The sequence below is a fragment of the Lacerta agilis genome, chromosome 15, assembly GCF_009819535.1.
Source record: "Lacerta agilis isolate rLacAgi1 chromosome 15, rLacAgi1.pri, whole genome shotgun sequence".
Classification (NCBI taxonomy): Eukaryota; Metazoa; Chordata; class Lepidosauria; order Squamata; family Lacertidae; genus Lacerta; species Lacerta agilis.
The window spans coordinates 23,550,471-23,563,665 of record NC_046326.1 but is presented as its reverse complement, the minus strand read 5'-3'; the positions used below and the strand labels follow the sequence as shown (position 1 = coordinate 23,563,665).

The 13,195-nt window shown below is 47.4% G+C and overlaps 1 protein-coding gene across 2 annotated transcripts in view; it reads left to right on the top strand.

The window, feature by feature from the left end:
* Window positions 1–13,195, top strand: part of LOC117059766 (beta-galactosidase-1-like protein 2) — a 70,261-nt gene that overhangs the window by 35,321 nt on the left and 21,745 nt on the right. For both annotated transcript variants that reach the window (XM_033171584.1, XM_033171582.1), the window contains 2 exons: window positions 877–958; window positions 7,410–7,474. In XM_033171584.1, the coding sequence (XP_033027475.1) occupies window positions 877–958; window positions 7,410–7,474 (147 nt within the window). The remainder of the gene's footprint in view (window positions 1–876; window positions 959–7,409; window positions 7,475–13,195) is intronic.

Below are 13,195 nucleotides of genomic sequence, written 5' to 3'. Positions count from 1 at the left end.
CAGCCGTATAATTGTCACCTATTAGGATAACAATGGAGTCTGGTTGCACAGGAGCATATTATTCTTTAGAAGTTGCAGATAACATCTTGACTCAATATGTTGTAATCCCCTAGTGAAAATTAAAAGCTATGTTAATCCTGTATCAGCTATCTGGTGTTAGCAAGTTTTCTTTTTGTATTCTTATGTTAAGTATGTGTATACATCAGCACCAGTGATTTGCACAATTTGCAGGGCGAGGTATCAGTATCTCTTGGTCAACAGAGAATGCCCTGCCTGCTGCAATGTTGGCCAATAACCCTAACCCTAACCCTCACCCTCGGCCAATAAAGCGAAATGAGTGCCGCAACCCCAGAGTCATCTGCGACTGGACCTAACGGTCAGGGTCCCTTTACCTTTACCTTTACTACTACTACTATGGCTTGGGTCCTCAAAAGCAGGAATTGGCCCGGGTGTCTCAGGATCTCGGGTGGGTGCCTGCTCTTGTCTTTGTCTCCTCCTGCCACCTACAGCAACTAAGCCCAGTGACTTCAAATCAGAGTCCCGTTCAGCTCCAGGGTTAGCAGCCCCAAGAGCCTAAGCCCTGACCTGGCCTGCTCTCCAACCTGAGCTCAGAAGAAACCCTGCTAGATCTGACCAAAGGCCTACCTAGTCTAGCGTTCTCTTCCCAAACAGATGCCCATGGGAAGCTCAGAGGAGGAGATGAGCACAGCAGCCCTCTCCTGCTGTTGTTTCCCAGTGAATGGTATCCGGAGGCATACCGTCTCTGATACTGGAAGGTCTATGTCATTACTAGCCTTATCCGTCATGAAAGCTCCCTTCTGTACATCATTGTTGGCTCCCAACATAATGTGTGTGTTTTTTCTTCTCCATGTGCAGGCCCTGTTAAAAAGGAAGATCGTGGAGCTGTTGATGACCTCTGACAATAAAGATGGGCTGACCTCTGGCATTGTGTCAGGAGGTATGTGGCATTGTGGTGTGTTGGAATGGGTAGACTAGAGCACACCTGGGGGGGCACAAATGGGCCAGTGTATGTTGTGTCAACTGAATCTTTAGCAGAGTCTCCATCCCCAGCCATAGTTAATAGAGCAAGTTCTGCAAATAGGGAATGGGAATCAGATCAAGCCCCCCCCCGTCTGTGTGTGTTTGTGTGTTATTAGCAGCTGTGCAGCACTTAGCTATCAATTGCACTTGAGTAGGGGGGATGACTTCAGGTGTTACTTTATTCTAGGAATGGGCAACTTTGTGGGGAGAAGAGTCCCAATGGCCAGCTAGAGAGGCCTGCATTTAACGCCCCCCCCCCCCCGCCTGCCTGAGGGTCCCCACTCCTGCTTTGTCTCTTTGGGGTTGGACTGTATATTGCACATGCGGCCTGGGAATGTTTTGGATTTATAGCTCTTTGTGGGGGGCAGGGATCATGTTTTGAGAGTGATGGCCTTTTGCACTTCTTGCTTCAAGGCTATCTAATCCCCGCACTCGAGATCTCTTGAATTCCACTTTGGCTCACTTTCCAGCTTCCTTCCTCAGCTCTGGACCTCTCAAATACCTCTCTGGTCTTCTCCATCTTCTTCAGCCTCCAGTTCTTAGTGTCCTGTGCCTCCTAACTTTGCTTTTTCAAGCTGGCTGCATACGCTGTGGGTTTTTTTTTATTGTTTTACCTCTCCTGGCCATCAGTCTCTTTCACAGTTTCAGCCTTGCTGAATTTCAGAGATCTTCAGTGGGACAGTGCATGTTCCATAAACTTGCGTCTGGTGAGCTGGTGAAAATAAGCTGACACAGCCTTCCTTCCTTCCTGCTTTTGTGGGAATAGGGTGAGGGGGTGTAAATGCTAGCTCTCTAGAATCCCAATAGACATTTGCATAGTTGAGCTCACATTATTTGAAGGAACGTGATAGGTTTTTATGGAGTTATTAGGTTTTGTTTTTTGTCAAAGGCGGTGTCTAGTCCTCATTGTGGTAGAAGAGGCTTGCATGCCTCAAGACCCAAGTCAGTGTAAAGCTTAAAAGGCAGAGGGAATTTGTGTATAGCTATTAGGACCCAATCCTCAATTAGTGGACTGTGAGCCCCAACCTGCCATCTCAATGCTGTGTGCATTGCCTGCTGCCCCCAGCAGCTTCTGACCCCACATTCCCACTGCCCATCTGTATGAAAGCTGAACATATCATTTAAACTTTCTGGCTCTGTAATGTGGGCTTCCATTTTTTTTTTTAAAAAGGTAGTTATTTATTAAATGCACTTCTCTCCATTAGCATGCTCACGGCACCTAACTCAATCAGAATTGCAGAAATCACTTAACACTAAATCAAATCAACACGCTAAGCATCTTATGATAACGAGTCATGGCAGTCTGATAGAAGATTGAGAGCCGGCCCCTCTGTCAACAGCTGACAGTTGCTGATGTTGAGTGGCAGGGCTGGTCCAATGGGAGGCTGTGCTCAGCCCCCTCTGAGGGCATTGGCTTGGCAGTATCACTGTGCCAAAGTGTGTCTCAGGGGTAGCCGAAGTGGAAGCCTCCAGGTGTCATTGGCCTTCAGCTCCAATTATCCTGAGCCAACTTAGCCAGTGGTTAGGAATGATGGTTGTCATAGGACATCTGAAGGCCACCACTTTGGCTATCCCTGGTGTAACACTTCTGTATGTTTTGTCAGCCATTGCATGCCTATGATTTGGACAACTTATTTCTGCTTAAAACAGGGGTGGGGAACCTGTGGCCCTTGAGACTACTGGCCAGGCTGGCTTGAACTGGTGGGAGTTTGGACTTCATCAAAATCTGGAGGGCTGCAAGTTCTCTATCCCTTACCCTTTGTGGAGGAAGCCATTTGAATCATTCAACCATATAGAATAAACCCTAGGGTTATTGCTGCTCCCCATTCATGCCCCCTTGGAAACTGAGGATCAAGGTGGGTGGCGGTGCTGGGAGTCACTGAATGGCTGGAGCATACTGGCATTCACCGCCACAGTCTTGTGATTGGCCTAGAAGAATCAGATGGAGGAACAGAGACCTTTTTTCAGTGGGGGTTGGGGATAAACTACAGTTTCCAGAATTCTTTGGGAGGGGAGCACCGTGCTTTGAATGTGTAGTGTGGTATACAACCCTAGTCATGTCATTTGGGCATCCTGGTATTGGGGTTCTGGGAAGCTGGAAGGACATTTTAAGGGGAGTGAAGTGTCTAGTTTTATGAGGACTCATCGGGGACAAGAAGGATTAAATTAGATAGATTATTTTGGAGCACAAATTCTTTTATTATACTGTTATGTTTCAGATAACAAACTATGGCGTGCATGTGTTTTTAAAGAGTGTGCAGTGCTGTCTTATCCCAACACAAGCTGTTTCTGCATCTCATGCTGATTCTTAGTGGTGCAACCAAAGTATTCAAAGCCTCTCAGGATTAAGTTTAATGGTCTGAAATGGCTTTTTGTATTTTAAAATCAAAACTGTTTTCCTCATGTACAAGCCACTTAGCTGGTTCCCTCTGCTTCCTTTTTTGTAACAACTCAGTGCACCCTTTCATTATTAAATTGGAGCTTAAAAACCAGAAGGCTTAATTAAAGTTGTGCAAGCAAATTGCAGGCTGAGAATGGAACCTCCTCCTTTCACCCCCCCTTGTTTTAAATGGGCTCTTAAAGCGAAGGCAAAATGCCACTAGGACAGCAGAAGAGGGAAGGTCGTTCATAGGGGTGGAGTTGTAAGTTTTTGACTTTCCTCTTGGAAAAGGGCTTGATCCAGTTGTTTATGGTGAGCAGGATAAAATCCTGTGGCCCCCAGCACATTACCCCCAAGGAAGTGTGGCCCTCAACACCTGAAAGGTTCTAATTAGGGCTGTCCACAGGTTCCCTGCTCTGACCTGTGGTCCAACCCAATGCTTCAGAGAGGCTCTGCTCCATGACTGCTCCTAATCCAGGCCCTAAACTGATTTGGATTTTTTTTTGGGGGGGGTGTTGCACGGTCATGCAGTCAGGAGGGAGAAGGAGGAGATGGAAACATGACGTCCCTTTCTCCCTGGTGCCCCTTGACCATATGTTTAAGCACGGTTTTAACTCCTAATTATGTGGTTTGGTGGATAGAGAAGGAAACACACACAAGGGTGTCTGTGTGTTTCTTTCTCTGCACCGCCCCCATCAGAAGATCCCCCCCCCCCTTTGACAACCCAACCCTATCTAGGGCTGCCTCAATGCGATCTGGCCAGATCACAGGACTCAAATTGACCTGATTCAGTTTTGGGGGCACACCTCTGGTTCTAATATTTTTTTGTGGATGTGAAGATGCCAGGGTTTGTTTGCTGCTCATTGATCTTTTGCAATTACTCTTTGCTTATATTAGTTAAATAATAACAACAACTTAGCAAATCCTACTGGAGTACAGTATTTGCCCTTTTAAAATCCAGGTACATATAACCTTCATGCTATGTTATTTTTTGTGGAAACTGTATTAAATTTTATTTACCGGTAATTGTTTAAAAATACAAGTACAGGTGGCAAAGGCTGTCCCTGGGAATTGGTTAGCATACTGTTGCATCTATCCAGGCTTGACACCTTCTTGTTAAATGACAGAACTTCCCAGCCCTGTCCACACGGGGTCACTCTCTCCCTGCCAGTGGGAGATGGGGATCAGTGGTGTCTCTCTCTGTGTGTGTGTAAGTAAGGGGGGAGATCAGTTCAGCTTTGCTCTGCCTCCTGCGCAAATGTGTTTACTGCCTGAGAGCGCACTCGTTTCTCTTGTTTGGAGTTGTCTCCTCCATCGAGCTCATGTGACAAGCGCGCCTTGATCCCAGCTCATGCTTCGGATGTCACAACAATCTGCTCATTAGAGTCAACATGTCAAGTAATCAGGAGTGCGGAATAACTAGGGCTCTGAGTGATGCGGCAGAGGCAAGGTGGCTGTGAGAACACACAAAGAGCGGAGGTAATAAAAAGCATGCTTGGAAGAGGAAAGAAGGGGGGGGATGCCTGTCTCTGCTTGCCTGCAGGTGAAAAAAGGACCCTGGCTTTTCTGTCCTCCTGATGATTCCCATTGACGCCGTGGAATTTGCAGGCCAGGCCATCTTTTGACAGAGCCCTGAGTTTTTGAACCATAGTTGTCCTAAAAAAAAAACTTTCTTAACAATCAGTGTTTGCTTGTTTTTTGTTTTATTTAAAGAGCAAGCTGCTAGACCTTTGTAATTTACCTACCCAAGAAGACATTTTGTACATAAGGAGATATGATGCTGGTTTGTGGATCAGACCTTTAGTTCATCTGGCCGAGTTGCTGTCTATTTCAACTGCCAGTGGTTTGCTCAGTTGCTAGAGCATGATGAGGCTCTTAATCTCTGAGCCATGGGTCCGAGCCCCACCGAAATATTCCTGCATTGTAGGCGGTTGGACTAGACGACCCTCGTGGTCCCCTCCAACTCTATGATTCTTTTATTGTCACCATAGTGCAAAAGCCCTCTATGAGGGGGTGGAGCAGTTCTGATCAGGGGTGTAGCTGGAGGCAGGGCCTATGACGAATACCGAGGGCCAGGCAGAGAGGTCTGGTGGGCTGCCCATACCTTAGCCCAGGGTCCCCCACCCTTGCTTCATAGTCTCTGCTCAGTTCTGTTTTTGCAGCCCTGTTACATGGAATCTTTTCACTGATGATCCCAGCAATTGAACCTGGAACCTTTTTACATGCAAAACATGTGTCTTGTGATGGCCTCCTCCATGTATCTCATCCCACACATTGTGCACGGCTCATTCAAGGTGCACAAAGAGAAACCGCACACCCTTCCATGAGCCGCTGCCGTTGTGCAGACAATTTGTGGCTGTAAAGCAGATAACACTGGAATCCATTCCCACCAACTTGGATGGTTTAAGAAAGAGGATTGGACACAATCGTGGAGAATAAGGGCTATCAGTAGATACTAGTCACGATGGCTATAGTCCGCCTCTACTGCCAGAGGCAGGAATGCTTCTGAATGCCAATTGCTGGAAGCCGCAGGAGTGGAGAGCACTGTTGAGCTCAGGTCCTGCTTGTGGGTTTCTGCTTGGCCACTGAGAACAGGATGCTGGACTAGATGGAACACTGGCCTGATCCAACAAGCTCTTCTCATATGCACATGGGGCAAGGGCAGTCTAACGTGCAATGAACCCTTCCATCTCTTTCTCCCCGCCCTCCCCTGTGTCACATTTTTGTGGTGGGATTCAATCACATACCAGCAAATTCAGGTTGCGCAGTATTTGGTGCACTTATGAAACAAACCAGTTTCTCCACCCAAATCAAATGTTTCATGATAACAAAAGAGATGGAGAAGTGCGGGGTTCTGCTTGCTTGGTGCAAAGTCGTATAAGCTCCCTGCAGACCTGTCAGAATGAACACTCAGTAAGTGGCCATCTTCACCTGGCTTCCACACACACCAGTCAGGATGAATGCTCAACAAACGGGTCTCCTGGAAGCAACCTGGGAGAGATGGCCAGTTTGTTCCTGTTCCAGTTTTACGTCTGCTTCCTGCTGCTGTGGCTAGGAAGGGCCTCGCCCTTGGAGATGGGCCTCCCAATGGGATGCAACTTCAAATGCTACTGGCGGCTTTGGTGTGTGGCCTTTTATCTCAGCATCCCTAATTGCTCTGCTAGTGCTAATTAAGCCTTGGGACATCCCCTTTTTTCTACAACCACCACACAGTCTGTGAAGCAGGTTGGGGGGGGGGGGGTGGTTGTAATGCTGCAAGTGTTTGAAGCTAGAATTATAAGGACTTTAGTGAAAACTCAAAGCAGTTTAATAGTAATTTCCTTTCCATAAATGAACCCTGGGAAGAGTGTTGGGGCTGGGGTGGGGGGGTAGAGGAGAAATCTGTAACTGAGATTTGTCAGCACCTTCACCAATAAAGTAATAGGATTAGGAGAGGGGCGGGGAGAGAGTAAACTGGATTAAACTGAATTTATTTGGTGTGGTTTTTTTACACATGTATCCTGTCATTCTTCCACCTTGGTACCAAAGTCAGCCTTCAGGTGGCTCCCAGGCAGTCTCCCAGATCCAAACCTGCTTAGCTTCACCAGGGCAGTGGCCTCTTGTGCCTTTTGACCATAAGTCCCATCTCTCAGGCAAAGCACATTTCATTCTTGCTTAAAACTCTCCAGTGGGAAGTTCCTACAAGTGTAGCATGAGAACTGGCAGCTTGTGTGAAACTCGATACTGCTGATGCTTGTTACCCCCTCCGGCCCAGTGATGGTTCCTGCTCCTGGTCAAACAAGTGCATAGTGGCCAAGTGATGCATGTATGAACTGGGTGTGGTTGAAAATGAGCAGGACGCAGCCAGGGCAGAATTCCATCCCGCGGTTCATGCCAACCCCAGTGTCTCTGCTAGGCTGGGAGGCATGTTTTGAATCAAAGGGGCATTTGCTGCTGTTTGAACCTACCTGAAAATTCCTTATCCTCTTCTGTCTCCCTCCTTGCTTAGCTCTGGCTACTGTTAACTTTCAGAAGATGGAACCGGGTATCCTGACGTTCCTTGACACAGTGCAGGTAAGGACGAAGCATCCAAAGGGTAGACATGCTATTCAACTGCCCTTGTATGTGGTGCTTCAGGGCTCTGAAAAAGAGTGCTGGAAAAGCAGGGAGGAATAATAATAATAATAATAAATTTTTATTTATACCCCGCCCTTCCCCGCGAAACTGGGCTCAGGGCGGCTAACACCAATAAAATCACAACAAAAACATAAAACAGTTCATTAAAATACAGATTAAAATACAATTTAAAACTAAATCTAAACTTCAGCCTCATTTTTAAGTAGCCCACCAATCACCCCAAAAGAACAAAACATCAGGGTTAAACTGAAACCAACCCAAAGGCTAGGTGGAACAGCTCCGTCTTGCAGGCCCTGCGGAAAGATGCCAAATCCCGCAGGGCCCTAGTCTCTTGTGCCAGACTGTTCCACCAAGTCGGGGCCAGTACTGAGAAGGCCCTGGCCCTAGTTGAAGCCAGCCTGGCATCCTTGTAGCTCGGGACCTCCAACAAATTATTATTTGAGGACCTTAAGGTCCTACCCGGGACATACCAGGAGAGGCGGTCCCTTAGGTATGAGGGTTCTTGTCTGTGAAAACCTGGATATTGAGCATACATTGGTACCTTGGTTGTGAAACTTAATCCGTTCTGGGAGTCTGTTCGACTCCTGGAACCTTTTGAAAACCAAGGTGTGGCTTCCAATTGGCTGCAGGAGCTTCCTGCACTCAATCGGAAGCCGCGGAAGCCACGTCGGAAGTTCGGCTTCTGAAAAAAGTTCGCAAACTGGAACACATTCGGAAGCCAATTTGTTCTGGAGCCAAGCCGTTTGACAAGCAAGGTACCAGTGTAATGCATTTGGAAGATAAATAATCCTTCACCAGCACTCTTTAGGCACATCCTGCTTGAGTTGGAATATTTTGCGTTGTGCCTAAGCGTTCCCTTGAAGAAGCTGGTTTTGTCCTTCAAAGCCTTTAAACCAGGGGTGGGGAACCTTAAGCCCCAGGGGTCGAATGTGGTCCTCCTATCCTCTCTATCTGGCCCTCCAAACTATAGAGTATAGAGGTGTGTACGCAGAAACTAGTATACCGCACAAAGGTAAAAATTGCATTTGTTGCTCCACCCACTTTTTCTTCTCACACCGTCCACCATCAGGATGTGGCCCCAAAAAGGCTGCCCAGAAGGGAATGTGGCTAAAGAAGACAATCCCTCACTCCTGTCTTGAACAGCCTTTCTGCTTGTTGCTGCCAAGACGCCATCAAGAACCTGATCTAAAAGCTGACTGACCCAGCTTGTGAGTGTTGGACCTGGTGCTGGGATACCTCAGCTCAGATCCTCCTTTGCAGAGGATTCATTGGAACAAAACCAGAACCCTGCCTTCCTCCTTTCTCTTCTCTCACCTCTATTTCTTCTCTGTTAAAAAAAAGGAAGAGCCCCGTCACACCCACACAGCAACTCTGTAAGCACACCAGACAAAGCACTTTGCACACCAGAAAAGGCGTAAAACCTGCAGTTGTAAAAGCCAGCTCCCATTATTCTGTGCAACTTTCCCAACCAACTTTTTATCATGACCAAAAAGCAAAACCCAGACTACAGACGTATAGCTGAATTTCCTTCCACTCCAAGGACTTACTTGAGTGCATCCATTGACTTTCCTCTGAAGAGAGAAAGTCAGTGGTGGTTGCTGTAATAGTCGTACACTTGGAGGAAAGGATAGGACCTACCTAGTGCTGTCACTCCTTTGTTTGGCCTTCACCAATGTGAGTTCCAAAAGTTCTGTGAATGTGAGTTTTTTGTGGGGGGGTTTTCTGCATTCATGAAATGTACCTCTAAGCCAGAGTTGTCATCATGGTACCATCTAGGTTTTCTGGAACTACAACTCCCATCTTCCCCACCTAGCATGGGCAGTGGTCAAGAACAATGGCTGTTTTGGTGCAGCAACCCCTGCTCTAAGCACAAGTGTGTACACACCCACACCCTTCAATTCCTATCATATGCAAGGTTGCTGTCAGGTTGTGCCCTGCAGACTAACGGTCCTGGTAACAGCATACGCATTAGGGTGGCTCAGGCATGTGGGTCGGGCCCCCTCTGAGCAATTTGGACAGCAGGGGGAGGTTCAACCTATGTCTGCCTCTCAGTGGTGCAGGGGGAAACAGTAGGAATGCAGAGCGCCAACCTCTTCATGGTAGATTGGCTTTGTCACAAAGCCACCAGCAAGGTGTGATTAAATCATTCCCCTCGCCTGAGTCGGATCTGCAGCATGAGGTCTGTGCTTGTCTATCCTTTTTAGTGCTTAACATATCTGAATGGCTGGTAATTCCTTTTCTAATATTGAGCAATCGATTAAGCAATTAAAGGGAACAAGAGTTGGCAGGAGGAGGCCAGGCAATGCGGTTTCCGTTTTCTGGCAGGTGGGTCCTTCCTAGCCTAGCTTGTTTATTTTGTGGGGCGGCAGGGGGATGTTCTGGGGGCAGGGAGGAGGCAGAGCGGGCCATTCCAAAGGCTGCAGCTGGCAATCTTTCTCTTCTGCACTGGAGGCTGCAATTTAATTATTCCAGCCCCAGGTTTCTCCACTCCCATTATTCTTCCTGCTCAGCTCAGTTCATTGTCTTAGCCACAGACCATAACAGTCTTTGCCGTGATTGATCCACAGCCAGAGGAAAGCCAGTGCAGTGCAGGAGATCTTGTTTATAAAACAAAACTAATAATTAAAAACAAAATTGCAAAGCACAACAAAGATACTTCATTGTAGATTGTGTTGGCTGCAAACAACAACAATAATTATTCTGCTGGTAAAGGCCTGAGTAAAAAGAGAGATGTCTAAAGTACAGAGTCATAGGTGCTTATCCATTTGGCAAGGGTGCAAGAGTTCTACAGTGTTGGTGCAGCCACAATTAAGGCCCTGTTGATGGTAGCCCACAGGCTGAACGCATGGCACCATCAGTAAGGCCTCATCAGCTCAGCACAGGGACTAGGCAGGGATCTAGTGGACAATAAGGTCTATAAGATAACCTAGTCTGGAGTTGTTTAGGGCTTTATAAACTAAGACCTTAGCCCAGTAAAAGTAAAGGTGGTTTAGTTGCACATATGCTAGCTGTATATTTGAGGTTGGTAGCCAGGCAAGTTGGCAAGCCAGAGATCCTGGTAGCCAGGCAAGTTGGCAAGCCAGAGGTAGGTAGGGCAAGGAGCAGATCCGATGAAAGTTGTGTTGGCTGTAGCTACCAAAGAAGAACCAGGTCACCTTCCCCAGCAACTAATGGGTCACACTGAGGCAAGTCACCAGATCTGCAAGTTTTTTTTTAAATATTTGGCAGCCCCTGATTGGCCCTTAATCATCACCTGACTTCCCAGGCCCAGGGGATCACAGAATGGTTTCCACTTCACTTCACCAACCAGCAGCCTCAGTGGTGCATTGAGCCAGTGTTGGATCTTGCAGCAGGTGACACCCCATGTGTACTGAAGTCTCTGGCTGCTTGTAGCAGTTCTCATAACCTGCCAGGGAGGCTTGTTCCAGCCTTCTCAGCAGGAACTCACTTTACCAAGATGAGCTGGCCACTAGCTTTCATGACTTTGCTGTGTGTGCGTGTGCAGGAATTAAAGTCATGAAGGATAAGTCTGTCTACTGCAGACATTAACTAAACAGCTAAGCGAAGCCTCTGTGCCGAGCAATCATAGAAGGCCACTGCCTTAATGCCTTTCTTATGAGCACCTGCGAGTATTTGACTACTTGCTGTTGGAGTTTGAACAGCAGACCTGTGTCTGATCCAGCAAGCCAGTTCTTCTGTTTTTACTGTGCACCTGCATTATGGATTTGAGGTAATCACTTTAGGTAGAAATAAGCTGCACATAACAGACTGTGGTTTTTCTCACTGCTAGCAAATTGTCTCTAGCTACCTCTGGCTTGGTAGACCTGTAATTTGCTGCTTGCTTGCTCCCCTGGGATGAGGGCTTGGGGAGAACACCTAAGTGACAAACAAAGCCAAAGCAGAGCTGCTGGTGTATCTGGCCCAAGAGATATGGGACTTAGCTGCCACCACGCCAGGCTGCACCCCAGCTCTCAATGATCCATTGGCGGGGCTTAGTGAGCCCTGGTAGCCACCAAATACGCAGCTTGGTGGTTCACAATCTGGGCAGGCCTGCCTGGAAGGCTTACTAGCTTCTCTGGGCTGGAGGAAGTCAAAGAGGGAAGCACACAGCCTGGCATGACAGCAGTGTGGCTGTTCCCCCATCTTTTTCCTTAGGCATGGAGAAGAAATTGGCAGTGCGTTCTTGGCCCCTGTTGCAGCAGGAGGGAGAGTGTGAGCATAATCTCTGCCAGCACCTCTCCTGAGCTTCCGCAAAGTGGCAGGAGGAAATTAGGAGGCTACATTCCAGCCACATAAAAGTCTGAGAGTTGCATGTACCCACCTCTCATTCCAAAGGCATCCCAGGTACAGCCAGGCACAAATATTTGAGCAGAGCTGGTGAGTGGTATGGCCAGGGGAGAATTCCTAGAACTAGCTAGACAGTCCCAGGCCTGAAGTCCCCTATAAACAATTATTGTAGGAAAACAGAGAGATCTCACCCACGAGGCATGTGTAGAAGAGGGGTGTGTGTGTGTGTGTGTGTGTGTGTGTGTGTGTGTGTGTGTGTGTGTTCAAATTGGTATTCAAGGATTTATGGGGCTTTAGGGCTAAATCCACCACATACTGACTTCCCCTCCCTCAAACCAAGCAGAGTTGAGCTTCCTTTTGTTTGCTTGTTTTAGCCTTAGGTCTGGCTTAGTGCATTGAGTTTGCTTCTTGGATTGATGATTAGCAAAAGTAAAACCAGTAAAATACAATTGCATGTGGCAAGGAAACCCTGAAATAAATGCAGCAGAGTCGGCAGCTAAAAACCAGTGAAAGGGTCTTAAATAATATTTTAAAAGTATGGAAGAACAGGACCAGTTTGGCCGGGTGGCCTCCTTTTTATCCTTTAGGTGGCAGCTAAACAGATGTAGGGAGAGCATTTGACCATTTCAGTGCCACCACAGAAAACAGCCTCCCACATACACACAACTTCTGTTTGCTTAACCTCCCAGTGAGCACCCTATTTCATGCTGTATGTTTCAAGCAGTCAGCTCCTTGAGATTAGCCACATGATGGATTCCATTGCAGAAAGTTCTTCAGATGAAAGTTGATATGGAACATTGGAGCATAGGAAGCTGCCTTATACCGACCCAGACCAGGAGTCCATCTAGCCCTGTGTTGTCTATACTGACTAGTGCCTGCTATCCAGGATTTCAGACACTGCATTCTCAGACCTTGCTAGAGACTGAACCTGGGATCTTCTGCATTCAAAGCAGGTGCTTTGCACTGAGTTACAGCCCTTCCCCATTTGCTGAAGAACGAGCAATGCTTGAAAACAACTTTGCCAAATTAGACGTGTTTGTACACCCATGGTTATTGGAGCAGGAGCCAAAGTGTTCAGCAGGGGCCAGGTTCAGTTCTTAGCCTCCCCGCTTAATGGATGTTTGGTGGAACACCGCTAGCCTGAGCGGACAATCCTGCACTAGGTGGGCCAGGGGTCTGACCTTGCTCTAAGGTGGTGTCATAAGCTGTTGTGCCTTATCCAGTTGTTGGGGGTTTCTTTTTCCCCCCAGGCAAGGCAAATACGTACTACTTGGATTTGTTGTCAACTGCCTGTTTACCAAAAGGTTCCAGGGCAGCGTGTACAAATGTGCGACTAAAAACTAATTCAGCCACAACAGATAAAATGCAGTT